The 12,382-nt window shown below is 40.3% G+C and overlaps 1 protein-coding gene across 2 annotated transcripts; it reads left to right on the forward strand.

Annotated features, from left to right (window-relative positions):
• The first annotated feature begins 1,044 nt into the window (after nt 1-1,044).
• Nucleotides 1,045-11,537, forward strand: LOC120494612 (rho GTPase-activating protein 24). Of its 2 annotated transcripts, none has more exons than XM_089123476.1 (7): nt 1,045-2,442; nt 3,132-3,339; nt 4,751-4,880; nt 5,018-5,091; nt 5,248-5,369; nt 6,174-7,167; nt 9,406-11,537. In XM_089123476.1, the coding sequence occupies exons 1-7, from the start codon at nt 2,337-2,339 to the stop codon at nt 9,641-9,643; spliced, it is 1,872 nt and encodes a 623-aa protein (XP_088979602.1). In that variant the 5' UTR covers nt 1,045-2,336; the 3' UTR covers nt 9,644-11,537. The 2 variants fall into 2 exon arrangements, with proteins under 2 accessions (XP_088979602.1, XP_039549796.2); XM_039693862.2 differs by having other exon boundaries at nt 1,064-2,442; nt 4,748-4,880.
• Nucleotides 11,538-12,382: the final 845 nt, after the last annotated feature.

A 12,382-nucleotide genomic window follows, 5' to 3' on the forward strand; every position in this document is an offset into this window, starting at 1 on the left:
AAAAACAGTAATATTGTGAAATATTTACAATTTAAAAAAGTGGTTTTCTATGTGAATATATAGTGAAGTGTAATTTATTCCTGTGATCAAAGCTGAATTTACAGCATCATTACTCCAGTCTTCAGTGTCACATGATCCTACAGAAATAATTATAATATGATGCTCAAGAAACATTTATGATTATTATCCATGTTGAAAACAGTTTTTTAAATATTTACTTCACAGAGTTCACAAGTTCACAGAGTTGATCTTAAACGGGGTCAGTAAGAATTTATTTTTTATTTCTGGGGGAAAAAAATTTGAAAATACTTTTATTCATCAAGGATGAGTTAAATTAATCAAAAGTGACATTTATAGTGTTAGAAAATATTATATTTTTAATAAATGCTGTTCTTTTGAACTTTCTATTCATCACAGAATTTGGGGGGGGGGGGGAATGGTACACCAACTGTTTTCAACATTGAAAATAATAATTTATGTTTTTTGAGCATAAAATCAGAATATTAGACTGATTTCTGAAGGATCATGTGACACTGAAAACTGATGTGTAATCAGCAACAGTAATGATGTTGAAAATTCAGCTTTTAAAATATATTAAAATAAAAAAGTCATTTTAAATTGTCATAATATTTCAGATTATTACTGTTTGTCATTTTTTTTTTTCATCAAATAAAGCAGCCTTGGTGAGCAGAAGAGACTTACTGATCTAAAACATTTGACCGGTAGTGTATATGTTACAAATATATATTTTCATAAAGGAAAAAATGAGGTAGGATAAAAAAATATGGATCATTCATTCAAATAATCGGGAAACACGATATTTTAGCCCTACAGCATGCATTAAGCAATATTATTTATAAAATGACATTGTTTTAAACAAATATAACCCAAACACCCAGTAGACGTTATTGTGTTACGTCTGATCCAATCCCTGTTAAAACATGCAAATCTGAGCTGAAAGTGAAACTTGAACTGCCGAGTCCATGTTGATGCTTATTTCCCAGGAGAGATTAACATTCCCAATGAATTCCCTACATTACCTCTCCAACATAACTCAACACAGCTCTGGGGCTCCTAAAAGGTGAGAGATGCCCTTCCAGATAACACACAATCACATTCACATGCACCGCACACTCACTGGGCCAATGTCTCAGGATCCGTTTTAGACTGGGAATCTCATCAGGGGCCAAGTTACCGGGCACAAATGTATAAAAAGGGGTTGGAGGGGTGTGTTCAGCTGTGTCCAATGGAAATTTCTTGGCAGCAGGCCATGTGAGGTACACAGGGACAGACAGAAAGAAAGGGAGATATAGCAGAAAGTAACCAGCAGAAAGTTCTAGCTCATTTATTTTTAGTCAATTTGTGTTTTGTGGTGTTAATGATTCATGGCGAGGGGGCAGGAAAAGGAAAAACAGACTCCAGTAACCAGCTTAACACAGACAAGACGTTTGGAAAAAAGCAGACAGAAAACGGGCAAAGAAACGGCAAGAGAGAGAAAGTGTCACAATGTTTGTAATTCCTCCCTTGTAATTAAGAAGGCAGACTTAATTTAACAGTAAACCAAGGAAGTGCTGACTCACGTCACTGGAAACTTTGGACAATTAAGTACAGATAAACATAACCTCCCCTTCAGAGGCGAACAAAGTCACGTCTCACGCTGATGTCACTGTCAACAGTGGCATATGACTTCCAGAGACGTCCACTTCCAGAGGGGATATCTACTTTATATCAGACTTCTACCCATTTATTGAAAAGCACCAGGTGGTACATCTGTGAGCTGTGAGCGGTAGAAGAGGTCGAGCACTAAATGGACAACAGCGTGGGGGAAGTGTTTCAACTATCTCTCATGACGTATACTCAACTGGGACACATTTCCCTGGACTAAGGACTCGAAAAAAACCTTTGCTAAGCTTCTGTCCTTCTGGAACTTTCAGAATTGAAACCGAAGGAACACTTTATACAGAAATGTGCTGAAAATGAGAGGTGTGCACTTGAACAATGCCTCCTCTTTCAGAATGAGGACGGTCATCTGATTTGGAATGCTGATATATCTGATAAGCATGCATATCTGAGCTGGAGGGCCACTGTTGCACATCACAGAGAGAGAGAGAGAGAGAGAGATCCTCTCTTCGCCGCTGCACTAAGCCTTACCTGCAGACAGGAGAGTGAGAGAGAGAGAGGGAGGAGGAAGAGCGAAGGGAAAGGAACATCCAGTCCTAGACTAAACAAGTTTGTAAAACATGAGCAAAAGGGATTTAGGTTCATTGAGGACAATCGTTTGGTGCCCGTTTCAGGATTGCTACTGAGGTCAGGATAGCGGAAGCGTGTCCCGACGGATGAAAGAAAAGATGCCTGAAAACAAGCAGACAATCCAGCAGACTGGAAGCTATCTGACTCACTCCGCTTACAGGAAGATAAAAAGGGTGCTGAGCTTCAGAAGACGTGAGTACTAAATATTAGGCAGGGAGACGGCACACCATCACACACAGAGGTAGATTTTGGTGCAGTGCAGCAGCAGCGTGCATTAAACCTAAATTTATAATTGTTTGTTGCATTTTGTCCTTTTTCTGGGACTCAACAGGATCTTTGTTTTCGCTTTTGTGGTTAAATGTATTTATAGGGAAAAATTAGGTGAAAAGCTAAAGGGGTCTGTCATTGAGAACTCTATACCCAACATGACATCATGACTTTTGCGTAAACATATATGCCACTTTCGAGTCAGGTGGCGTGTCATCTCTACGCATTTTGAGCTATCCGCGTGTATGTCTACGCCATTAACGTCCGCGTCATTCCGCGTGTCTGTACACGCAGTCAAATCTCCAGTCATAAATGCCATTAACCCCAGTGACGGTTAAGTTTAGGGATGGGGTTGAGGTAAGTCATATCTTTTTTTTACCTAGGACGGTAAGGGAACAGTCATAAATGCCATTAACCCCAGTGACGGTTAGGTTTAGGGACGGGGTTGAGGTAAGTCATATATTTATATAACGTTAAGTCAACGGCGTTCATAAACACGCTGAAAGGCGATTATGCGTCTTGATAGCACGCCAAAAATGGAAATACGAATTGGCGTGTCATACACACGCTACTTCATGAGATCAGTCTGCTATACCTGTATTTTATCATCACAGGTGTGTTTGGTCAAAGGTTGGAGGAGACGGTCTTGTATGAGAGGAGGTATGGGGATCACATGGCTCCTCTGGTGGTAGAGCAGTGTGTCCATTTTATCCGAGAGCATGGGCTCACAGAGGTGGGACTCTTCAGGCAGCCGGGCCAGGCTACGCTGGTTAAAGAGCTGCAGGAAGCTTTTGATGCTGGAGAGAAGCCATCTTTTGACAGGTAAGAGATTGACATGAATCGGTACAGGTACAGCAGAGATAATGTTTAAATCTGCAATAAGTATGTCTTGAATTTTGAAAGTTTTATAGGCCTTAGAGACAGACATATCGGGAGACATTTGTACTCCAATGTATGGGTACCCAGATAGCACACGTCTATTTGATGTGTATGTTTACATCTGGAAGACGTATTTTGCTCATCTGCAATACGTCTATAGGACGTTTCCTGTCAGATGTCAAACAGACGTTTAGAAGATAGAATGCATGTTAAACTGACATCTTAAAGACATCTTCTAAACGTCTATTTGACATCTGACAGGAAACGTCCTATGGACGTATTGCAGATGAGCTTACACTCTTAAAAATACGTCTTCCAGATGTAAATATCACATCAATTAGACTTGTGCTATCTGGGAATGGGAAATGCACTCTAAAAAATGCTGGGTTGTTTTAACCCAATTTTGGGTCAAATAGGGACAAACCCAATTGTTAGATGAAAAAAATGCAATTTATAAATTTAACCCAACAGCTGGGTTCATCCATATTTGACCCAAAATTGGATTAAAATAACCCAACAATGTTTAGATCGTGGTTAAATCATTTGGTCATTCATCCAGTTTCTCTTTTAATGGTACGAGAACTGAATTAAAACTGCAGACAGACATGATCAGGTCTGAAACAATGGCTGAGATCAAGTTAAAGTATGAATGTATGAAATGTATAGTGATGATGTGTATTGTTTACCTTTTTAAATATTGTGCTGTTTTGTACTGTTATATATATATTGCACTGTGTTGTCCTATGGACAAGTGTTGTAAATTAGCAGTTTTGCTATAACACTACACTCGGTTGTTTTAACCCAAATTTGGGTAAAATATGGACAAACCCAGATGTTGGGTTAAATGTAATTTAAAACATTTAACCCAATGGCTGAGTTTGTCCATATTTTACCCAAAGATGGGTTAAAACAACCCAGCATTTTTTAGAGTGTAAAAAAACAACATATCTGGTTTGTCCAATGCTGTTGTTATGTCCATATCAAATAAATAAATAAATGGTGCCAAGTGCAACAAAAAACCCCACCATTTTCCAAAATACAATTATCTGAATAATTTATTTTAACTGCCTACAATTATAATTTAATGTTGGACATGTTCAATTTAACTCAACTTATGAATTAAAATGGCGCTGATTCAAATAAAAAAAAAAAAAAAAAAAAAAAAAAAAAACTTTCAACAGGGTTAGGATTAGGGGATAGAAAAATAATTATGTCTATGGAGAGTCCCCACAAAGACACCGAAACCTAACGTGTGTGTGTGTGTGTGTGTGAATATTAGTAAGTAAATTAATTTGTACAAATACTTGTGTAAGTGAATTTACACTTGTAGTGAATACGTTTGCTCTCTCAGCAGCACAGATGTCCACACAGTGGCATCTTTGCTGAAGCTATACCTCAGGGAGCTGCCTGAACCTCTGGTGCCATTTTCCCGCTATGAGGAGTTTCTTATATGTGGCAAAAGAATCCCCTCAGACAGAGAAAAGGTATCGTCAACTATAGCACTCACTTCAAAGAAGAGCACGATGCTATTTGATCAATTTAAACAAGATAATACGATCACATTCTGGACATTTGAAGGGGGAAGAAAAGATTTTGGTTATAATCTCATCCTGAATTTCAGGGTTTGCAAGATTTGAAGAGTCTCCTTTATGAGCTGCCTGTAGCAAACTTCAACCTCCTGAAATACATCTGCCAGTAAGATCATTTTGTTTCGTCCAAAGAAATCTAAGGATTTGGTTTTCAATACCTAGATATTGGCATTTGGAGCTTTAACCTAATTTGCCATGAAGCGTCTAGTCTTTAGTCATGGCTCACGACAGATAACACTGCTATGACACATCTTTGTACCAGATTCTTAAACGATGTCCAATCATACTCCAATGTCAACAAGATGAGTATCCAGAACTTGGCGACTGTTTTCGGGCCAAATATTCTCCGGCCTAAAGCAGAGGACCCAGAAAGCATCATTGGAGGTAAGCAATATTTAGTAAAGGGTTAATGACTTGAGATACATCTCAAAGGTGTATTGTGTCATATTTAGGAGGATCTATTGACAGAAATCATGATCATATACATAACTGTTTTCAGTGGTGTATAAAGTCCTTATGTAATGAACTGGTGTGTTTTTATTAACTTAGAATAAGCCATTTCCATCTACATACACTGCAGGTCCCCTTACATCGAAATAGCCATGTTTCTACGGCAACATGTTTCTACACACTGTAAAAAATATTGTTGTTTTAACTTAAAAAATTAAGTAAAATGGTTACCTTAAAATTTTAAGTTGATTGAACTGGAAAAAGTGAGTTAATACAATGAAGGAGATTCATTTAATCATCAGAAACTCAAAATAATAAGTTATCTCAACTAAATAAATTATTTAAGTTGATTTGACGAAAGAAAAAATGTTGTGATAACAAATCTTGAAAATGCAGTATACCTAACACACTCTGTCACTGTTCTTTGTGCAAAATGATGAACAAGTAACAATAATATTCGTAATAATAGTTTTACTGAATAATTAAGTAAACATGATTTCTTCATTTATATTTGTAAAGAAACCTCATTGCTTAACTGGTTACTCTCTGCTAACGAAATCTTTTCCTGACAGCCACCGCAACTTCTGTTGGTTGCAATTCGCAACCTCACCACTAGATGTCGCTAAAAATCACACACTGCACCTTTGAGTTACTGTATATGCTCATTTGCTTGTGAGGTCAAATACTTGCGAGGATATTCTCCACCACACACTTAAACGTCCCTCTGTCCTACACTAGGGGCAGCAGTTGTGCAACATCTAATGTCTGAACTGATCCGTGAGCACAGCTTGCTCTTCTCCAGAGAGAACTGCAACCCTCCTGAAACATCTTTGCAAGCCGTCCACCAAAAACAAAGACACAGTAACCTTGTGGAATGGGTGCATGAACCACCTTCCCACCAGAGGGAGCCTTTGCTTGGCAAAGATCACGTAACCCTTCCAGATCAGACTCCAGCCTGTCCACGTGTAAACTCTCTACCACTAACCACAGAGAGGAGAGGGTATTTTCAAAGCCCTTGTGAGAAAAACATTAGCCATCATCTTTCAGACACAGAGAGACAGATTGAAGATGACTCTTCACCAACCAGCTCTACTCTGATTTATGACAACCACAGTCAACACAGCTCAGCACAAGAATGTCTCCATAAAAGACATGTACCTACACCCTCCACCCCACCACCTGCCTGCCCTTCTAAGACCAAAGTGCTGGAAGCTGGAGTTGAAATTTGTGTGCAGTCAAGGAGCTGGCCTGACATAGAAGAACCCATATGGAGTCCAGAGAGAGCGCTTGGGGAGAGTGGAGGCAGCAGTGAAGTCCAAGATAGTACCTTATCTGTCTATGACAACATAGTAACTGAGGAGCGATATACAGAAGACAAGGAGGCCAAAGGTACTGCCAGCATGGCTGAGAGCAGCAGCTCTTGGTCCTCCTGCGAGATTGCACCTTTGGAAGGGGGCAGTGGTGGAGCTGCAAGCCCATGCCATGGTTCTCCAGCACAGTTCCCCTCATTCAGAATGGACTCTGGTGAAGACGATCTTCGCCCTAACTCCCCTGCCTCATCATCTGCTCCCACAGATGCCCCTTTAAGCACCGGCAGCAGTGAAGTCTTTTTGCCAAGTGCTCCCCAAGAGCCCTTAGGTTTTCCAGCATCGCATGCCATGCAGTGCCTCGTTGCGGGACTTCGTCAACAGATGACCAGGCAAAAGGCAGAGTATGAAGCAAAATTGAACAGGTAAGATCACATCATCAATTGTCTTTGTACCACAATTGTTTTGTAATGCCAAGTTCAGACTGCGCGATTTTCAAAGTAGTCGGGTCGCTGTTCTTGGCCAGCATTCAGTCGCTGCTGTGTTCACACTGCACGAGTGATCGGCGACAGAAGGTTTCACTCTGCATGACTTTACAACAGGAAGAATCGCCGACAACTCTGTCTAGCACGCTGCGCGCAAACTACATACGTTTCACAACAAATACACATGAGATGTGACAAGGAAACAACACGACATCACACGTACAAGATCAGAGTTCTCAAGTGAGACTTTGTTCTTTTTCGACCCGGCTGTGGTACAGCTCAGATGAAACGTCAAACAGACACGAGTGCCATTTCTTGTGTCCAAATAGACCGAGAAGAAGCCTTTTTTCTGAAACAATGCCATGCATGTTGATTTGTGATCTATAACTCCTCCCCGAACTCCCCGCTGCTCTGTATCTTGCTCTCTCATTGGCTGTCGGTCATCGCCGATTAGGGTTGGGTATCGAGAATCGAGTATCGACTGGAACCGAGACTAACTTTTCGTTTTTCCCGGAATCGTTCAAAAGTAAAAATTTCGATTCCTAGTTTCGATATTCACAGTCCGCCGAGCGGAAGAAGAAACCGCTGAACAACACCAACGAAGAAGCGTCTACCGGAAGTGTTGCCATAACCACGCGAGTCGAACATGAGTGCCTTACGTCGGTGATCCAAAGTGTGGCTTCACTTTTCTTAAAATAACGAAATCTCGGCAAAATGCAAAATTTGTGACAAAAGGAGTATTTTTACAGAAGGAGTATTTCCTTCAGAAAGGATTATTTCCTTCAGAAAGGCCGTTGGTTAGCAAGGTTAGCTAAACTTTTTTGACCCTGCCTCTAAAAAGAATCGGAATCGAGAATCGTTAGGAACCGGAATCGAAACAAGGAATCGGAATCGGAATCGTTAAAATTTAAACGATACCCAACCCTATCGCCGATGTAGTTTTCAGTCAGAACACTTTTCACACAGCAGGATTTTGAATCGCCAACAGGTCCAGATATTTAGCATGCCCAATATCTCACGGGCGTCGGTGACTCGTCTGCGATTCTCTCAGATCGCGTCTTTGCTCATTCACACTGAGTGATTGTGACTCGCGTGAACGAGCGCCGATTTGCCTGTGAATTCGTGCACTTGTCAGCGATTTCTCAAATCCTGTCGGCGAGCCAAATCGTGCAGTCTGAACTTGGCATAAGGGAAAATTGCAAATCTCTGGCACTGTTATTACATTAGACGCAAAGGCAGAAACCCTACTCTGCTCTACTATGAAGAACTACTGTCCTGAAGAGTTTAGCTGTAATCCTTATCAAACACACCGGAACCAGCAAAATTAAGGTGTTTGGGACGACTTAAATTTACATGCAGGTGTGTTGGAACAGGGCAAGGTCTGAACAGTGTAGGAAGGTAGATCTCCAAGTGCAAGGTTGAATTTGAATGGTTCAGGAAAGTATCTCTCCAGACCCTTCCGTTTTAGGTCTCTGAGTCTCTACTAGAGATGCACGGATGGGCTATTATTTCATTCGCAACCACATGACAAAACTCACAATCCGTCCGCCAGCCATCTGCATCAACGTTTTTGACCAATTTTCAAAACCGCACCCGCCCGCCATCCGCTGATTGGGCGATACAAGGCTGCTGATGGCAGCCGCGAGACTAGAAAACTCTCAGAATATCAGCAGTGAACGCCGTCTCCGATCGGCACGCAGGGACACAAATAAATAAATGTAATGCATGTTGGATCGGGTGTTTTGTTTATGGTGGCGAATGCGCTACTGTGCGCCTAGTTTCTTTTTGTTTTTAGTCCCAGACACGCCGACCCCGTCTTCTTCCTTCCACACACACTGAACCTCTTCATACTGACCTTATCTGATTGGCTACTGTACAATATTTTCATTGTAGCCTAATAGAAAACGCATTTTGGCACATAATTTGGTTAAACCACCCGCCCGAATTTAATTAAAATATTTTTTTAGTCACGTCATCTGCCCGATCCGCGGTTTATCCGTGGCTGTAACCGCACATCTCTAGTCTCTACTAACAAGCTGATGAGTTAAATCATGCGTATTTGATTGGGCAGATGTGCCGAGTTGGTGTGCCTCCAGGAACACGGTTGAGAAACACTAGATTAATGAACGAGTGTGCATGAACACAGAAAGTTTACCCCATTCTCTTCTCTGTCTTCAGGCTGGAGCAGAGGAACACGGTACTTCAGGGGGAAGTTGCAGGGCTCCGCTCAACTCTGGAGCAGCAGCGACGCTGGGTCAGCGTGGCCGAGATCAAGATGCGAAATGTGGAGCGAGCCCGTGCAGACGCTGACAGACGGAACGCCACTCTGCAACAGGAGATGGAGCAGTTCTTTGAAACATTCGGCGAGCTTAAAGCGGAGGCCCAGAAAACCAGTCGCATTGTTCAGAGTTTTTGAATTCACACGCTGTGCAACAGATACAAGCTTAGCAGCATATGAAAGGTTTCAATGTTTAGGGCAGTGTTTTCCAACTGTGGTCCTGGAGTACCCCTTTGGATATCTTCCTCTGATACCCCCATTTCAGAAAGAAGTTTCACAAACCAGCTGCTGAGTTTAATTACGGAGACATGTGTAATGTTGGAAGTACTCCAAGATCAGGTTTAGAAACACCGGTTTCAGAGTAATAACAGTGTTAAAAACAGGATTTCAGGGCTGTATAAATGAGGGTGCATTCCTGAGGGAAACCGTTGCCCCACTTTGACATTTATTCATTTAGCTGACGCTTTTATCCAAAGCGACTTACAATTGCTATATGTGTCAGAGGTCGCACGCCTCTGGAGCAACTAGGGGTTAAGTGTCTTGCTCAGGGACACATTGGTGTCTCACAGTGGATTCGAACCCGGGTCTCTCACACCAAAGGCATGTGTCTTATCCATTGTGCCATCACCACCCACACTTTTAAGTACAGTTCTGTTGCCTGAACGACTGTATGGACCAGCATGTTCAAAATAATATTATAGACAATTTTTTTGCCATTTAAGTGTTCAGACAATGGAATGGACCCAAAAGTAGGATAGAGTTTCATGATGTAGACATCATGGTCTGAGCATGGATGCCATATTTGAGAAAAGAGATTCTAATGAAAATTTGTCCCTAGGGATACTTTACGATAAATGAGCTCAGACTTAAGAAGTCTCTGCCCTGGCTTGGGGTCAATATGCATTATGTAATGGAGTAAGACACTCATACCTTGTACAAAAGCTCTTCATACACTGAATTTAGTTGTACCATATGAAATAAAAATGGAAAAGAAATAAAGACATCAAACTACTTTAGTTTGAGATTTTTATTTGGACAGGCGTAACACAAGGTTCTTTTTTTCTTTCCGTGGAGAAAAGAGGTCTCGCTCTATTATTGTAGACAGAGAATCGCATTTAAGTTTTGCATATGCTTCAGATAGGTTTGTGATTTGGGTAATTCCCACCATAACCCACTGCAGCACAACAATACAAAACACATGAAAACTAAACAGACACTACTAGCACAGAGCAGTTAGATATTAATTCCGTTTTCAGGGTTTGATTGAGAAGATTGATGATGACAATCATGAGAACCGTTTTCTTAGGAAGATATTCTGAGAAGTAAGTTTCCAAGAAGTCAATAATTCTTCAAGTCATTACAGATTCCACCTCTAGTGATAGATTGTCAGTGACAAAAAAAACCACACACACCCTCTCCCACAAGGGAAACAGACACCTAAAAGAAGAGCCCTTGAGAATGTGTGAGCCAGCTTTGTTCAGAGTCTCTATATGACACGAAGGTCCATCATTGAGTCCACAACAGCGAAACTAATGTGCATGAGGCTCCAAAATGAAAATGGCACACAATGCACTATTGCGTTGTAACACATGATCACTTTAAGGTGAAGTAAGGTGAAGCACCAAATGAGGTCTTGTGGCATGGTAGCAAACATTCCAGACTGCTGAAAAAGAAACAAAACCTGATTGCAGGCACATTACTGTCCATCATTTTGTGATCTCCAGGCCAAGCTGTAGCGATGGTGTTAGTGAGATGCTTAAAGGCATGATTGTTACGGTGAAGCTAAGTTCATCCTCCAGACCTGTCCATCAGTGAAAGTTCTACATTCATGTTTCAGTCCATAAGAATAGCTTGGGAGGACCAAAAATACACTCAAAATGTCCTTCTGAGGCTCTCAATTTAGTCTTCTCCAACAAAAGGACAGCTTTCGCCAATGTCCTCAAGTTTTAGATGAAGAGGGCTCGTGTTTTCATGCATAACAATGAATTTAGGGTACAGGACACATCATAGAGTCTACAACATTTGAACTGAACACCGGATGAAAAGGGAAGCAGAAAGGTTGACAAACCAGGTCTCCATCATGAATACCAGTGTTAAAGAACACAGTCCAAAACGGGTCTCTAAGTGCATGTTTAGCCACAGTGTTACTGAATTGCATGTCTGCACACAGTAAACAAAGGCTGAATAGACATATATATACACACACACGCATATATAAGGCCTGGGCATCGCATCCAAAATAAAAAGTTTGTGTTTACATTATATATGTGTGTGTAGTGTGTATAATTATTTTGTATATATAAATACACACATGCATGTATATATTTAAGAAATATTTGCATGTTTATACTTTATACATAATTAATATTATATGAAGAGTTCAGATGCAAAAGCCTCTAAAAGCCATTTGAAATTTTCTTCTTTAATGATGATTTTTATCAAACTTGTATATTTAAGTTCAGTGATTTAACTTAAATAACAATTAATAGGTAATCTTCATTGCCATTTAAGTGAAATTACTGAACTTAAATATACAAGCTTGATAAAAATGATCATTAAAGAAGAAAATTTCAAACGGCACTTAGAGGCTTTTGCATCTGAACTCTTCATATATAAATATTTGATATATTAATAACACATTTTTCTTAAATATATACATGCATGCGTGTTTGTATTTATATATAAAAAATAATTATACACACTACACACACATATATTATATAACCACAAACTTTTATTTTGGATGCAATTAATCGCAATTAATCGTTGCCCAGCCCTAAATGATATGGCCATTTTCTTCAGTGTTTCACTGAAACGAATCTTCGAGAGGAAAGTGAAGAAATAAAAACCTGCTGACAATCCTGTTTTTTTTTTTGT

This window comes from Pimephales promelas, chromosome 19 (genome assembly GCF_988280905.1).
Source record: "Pimephales promelas chromosome 19, fPimPro1.hap1.1, whole genome shotgun sequence".
In the NCBI taxonomy this organism is placed as follows: Eukaryota; Metazoa; Chordata; class Actinopteri; order Cypriniformes; family Leuciscidae; genus Pimephales; species Pimephales promelas.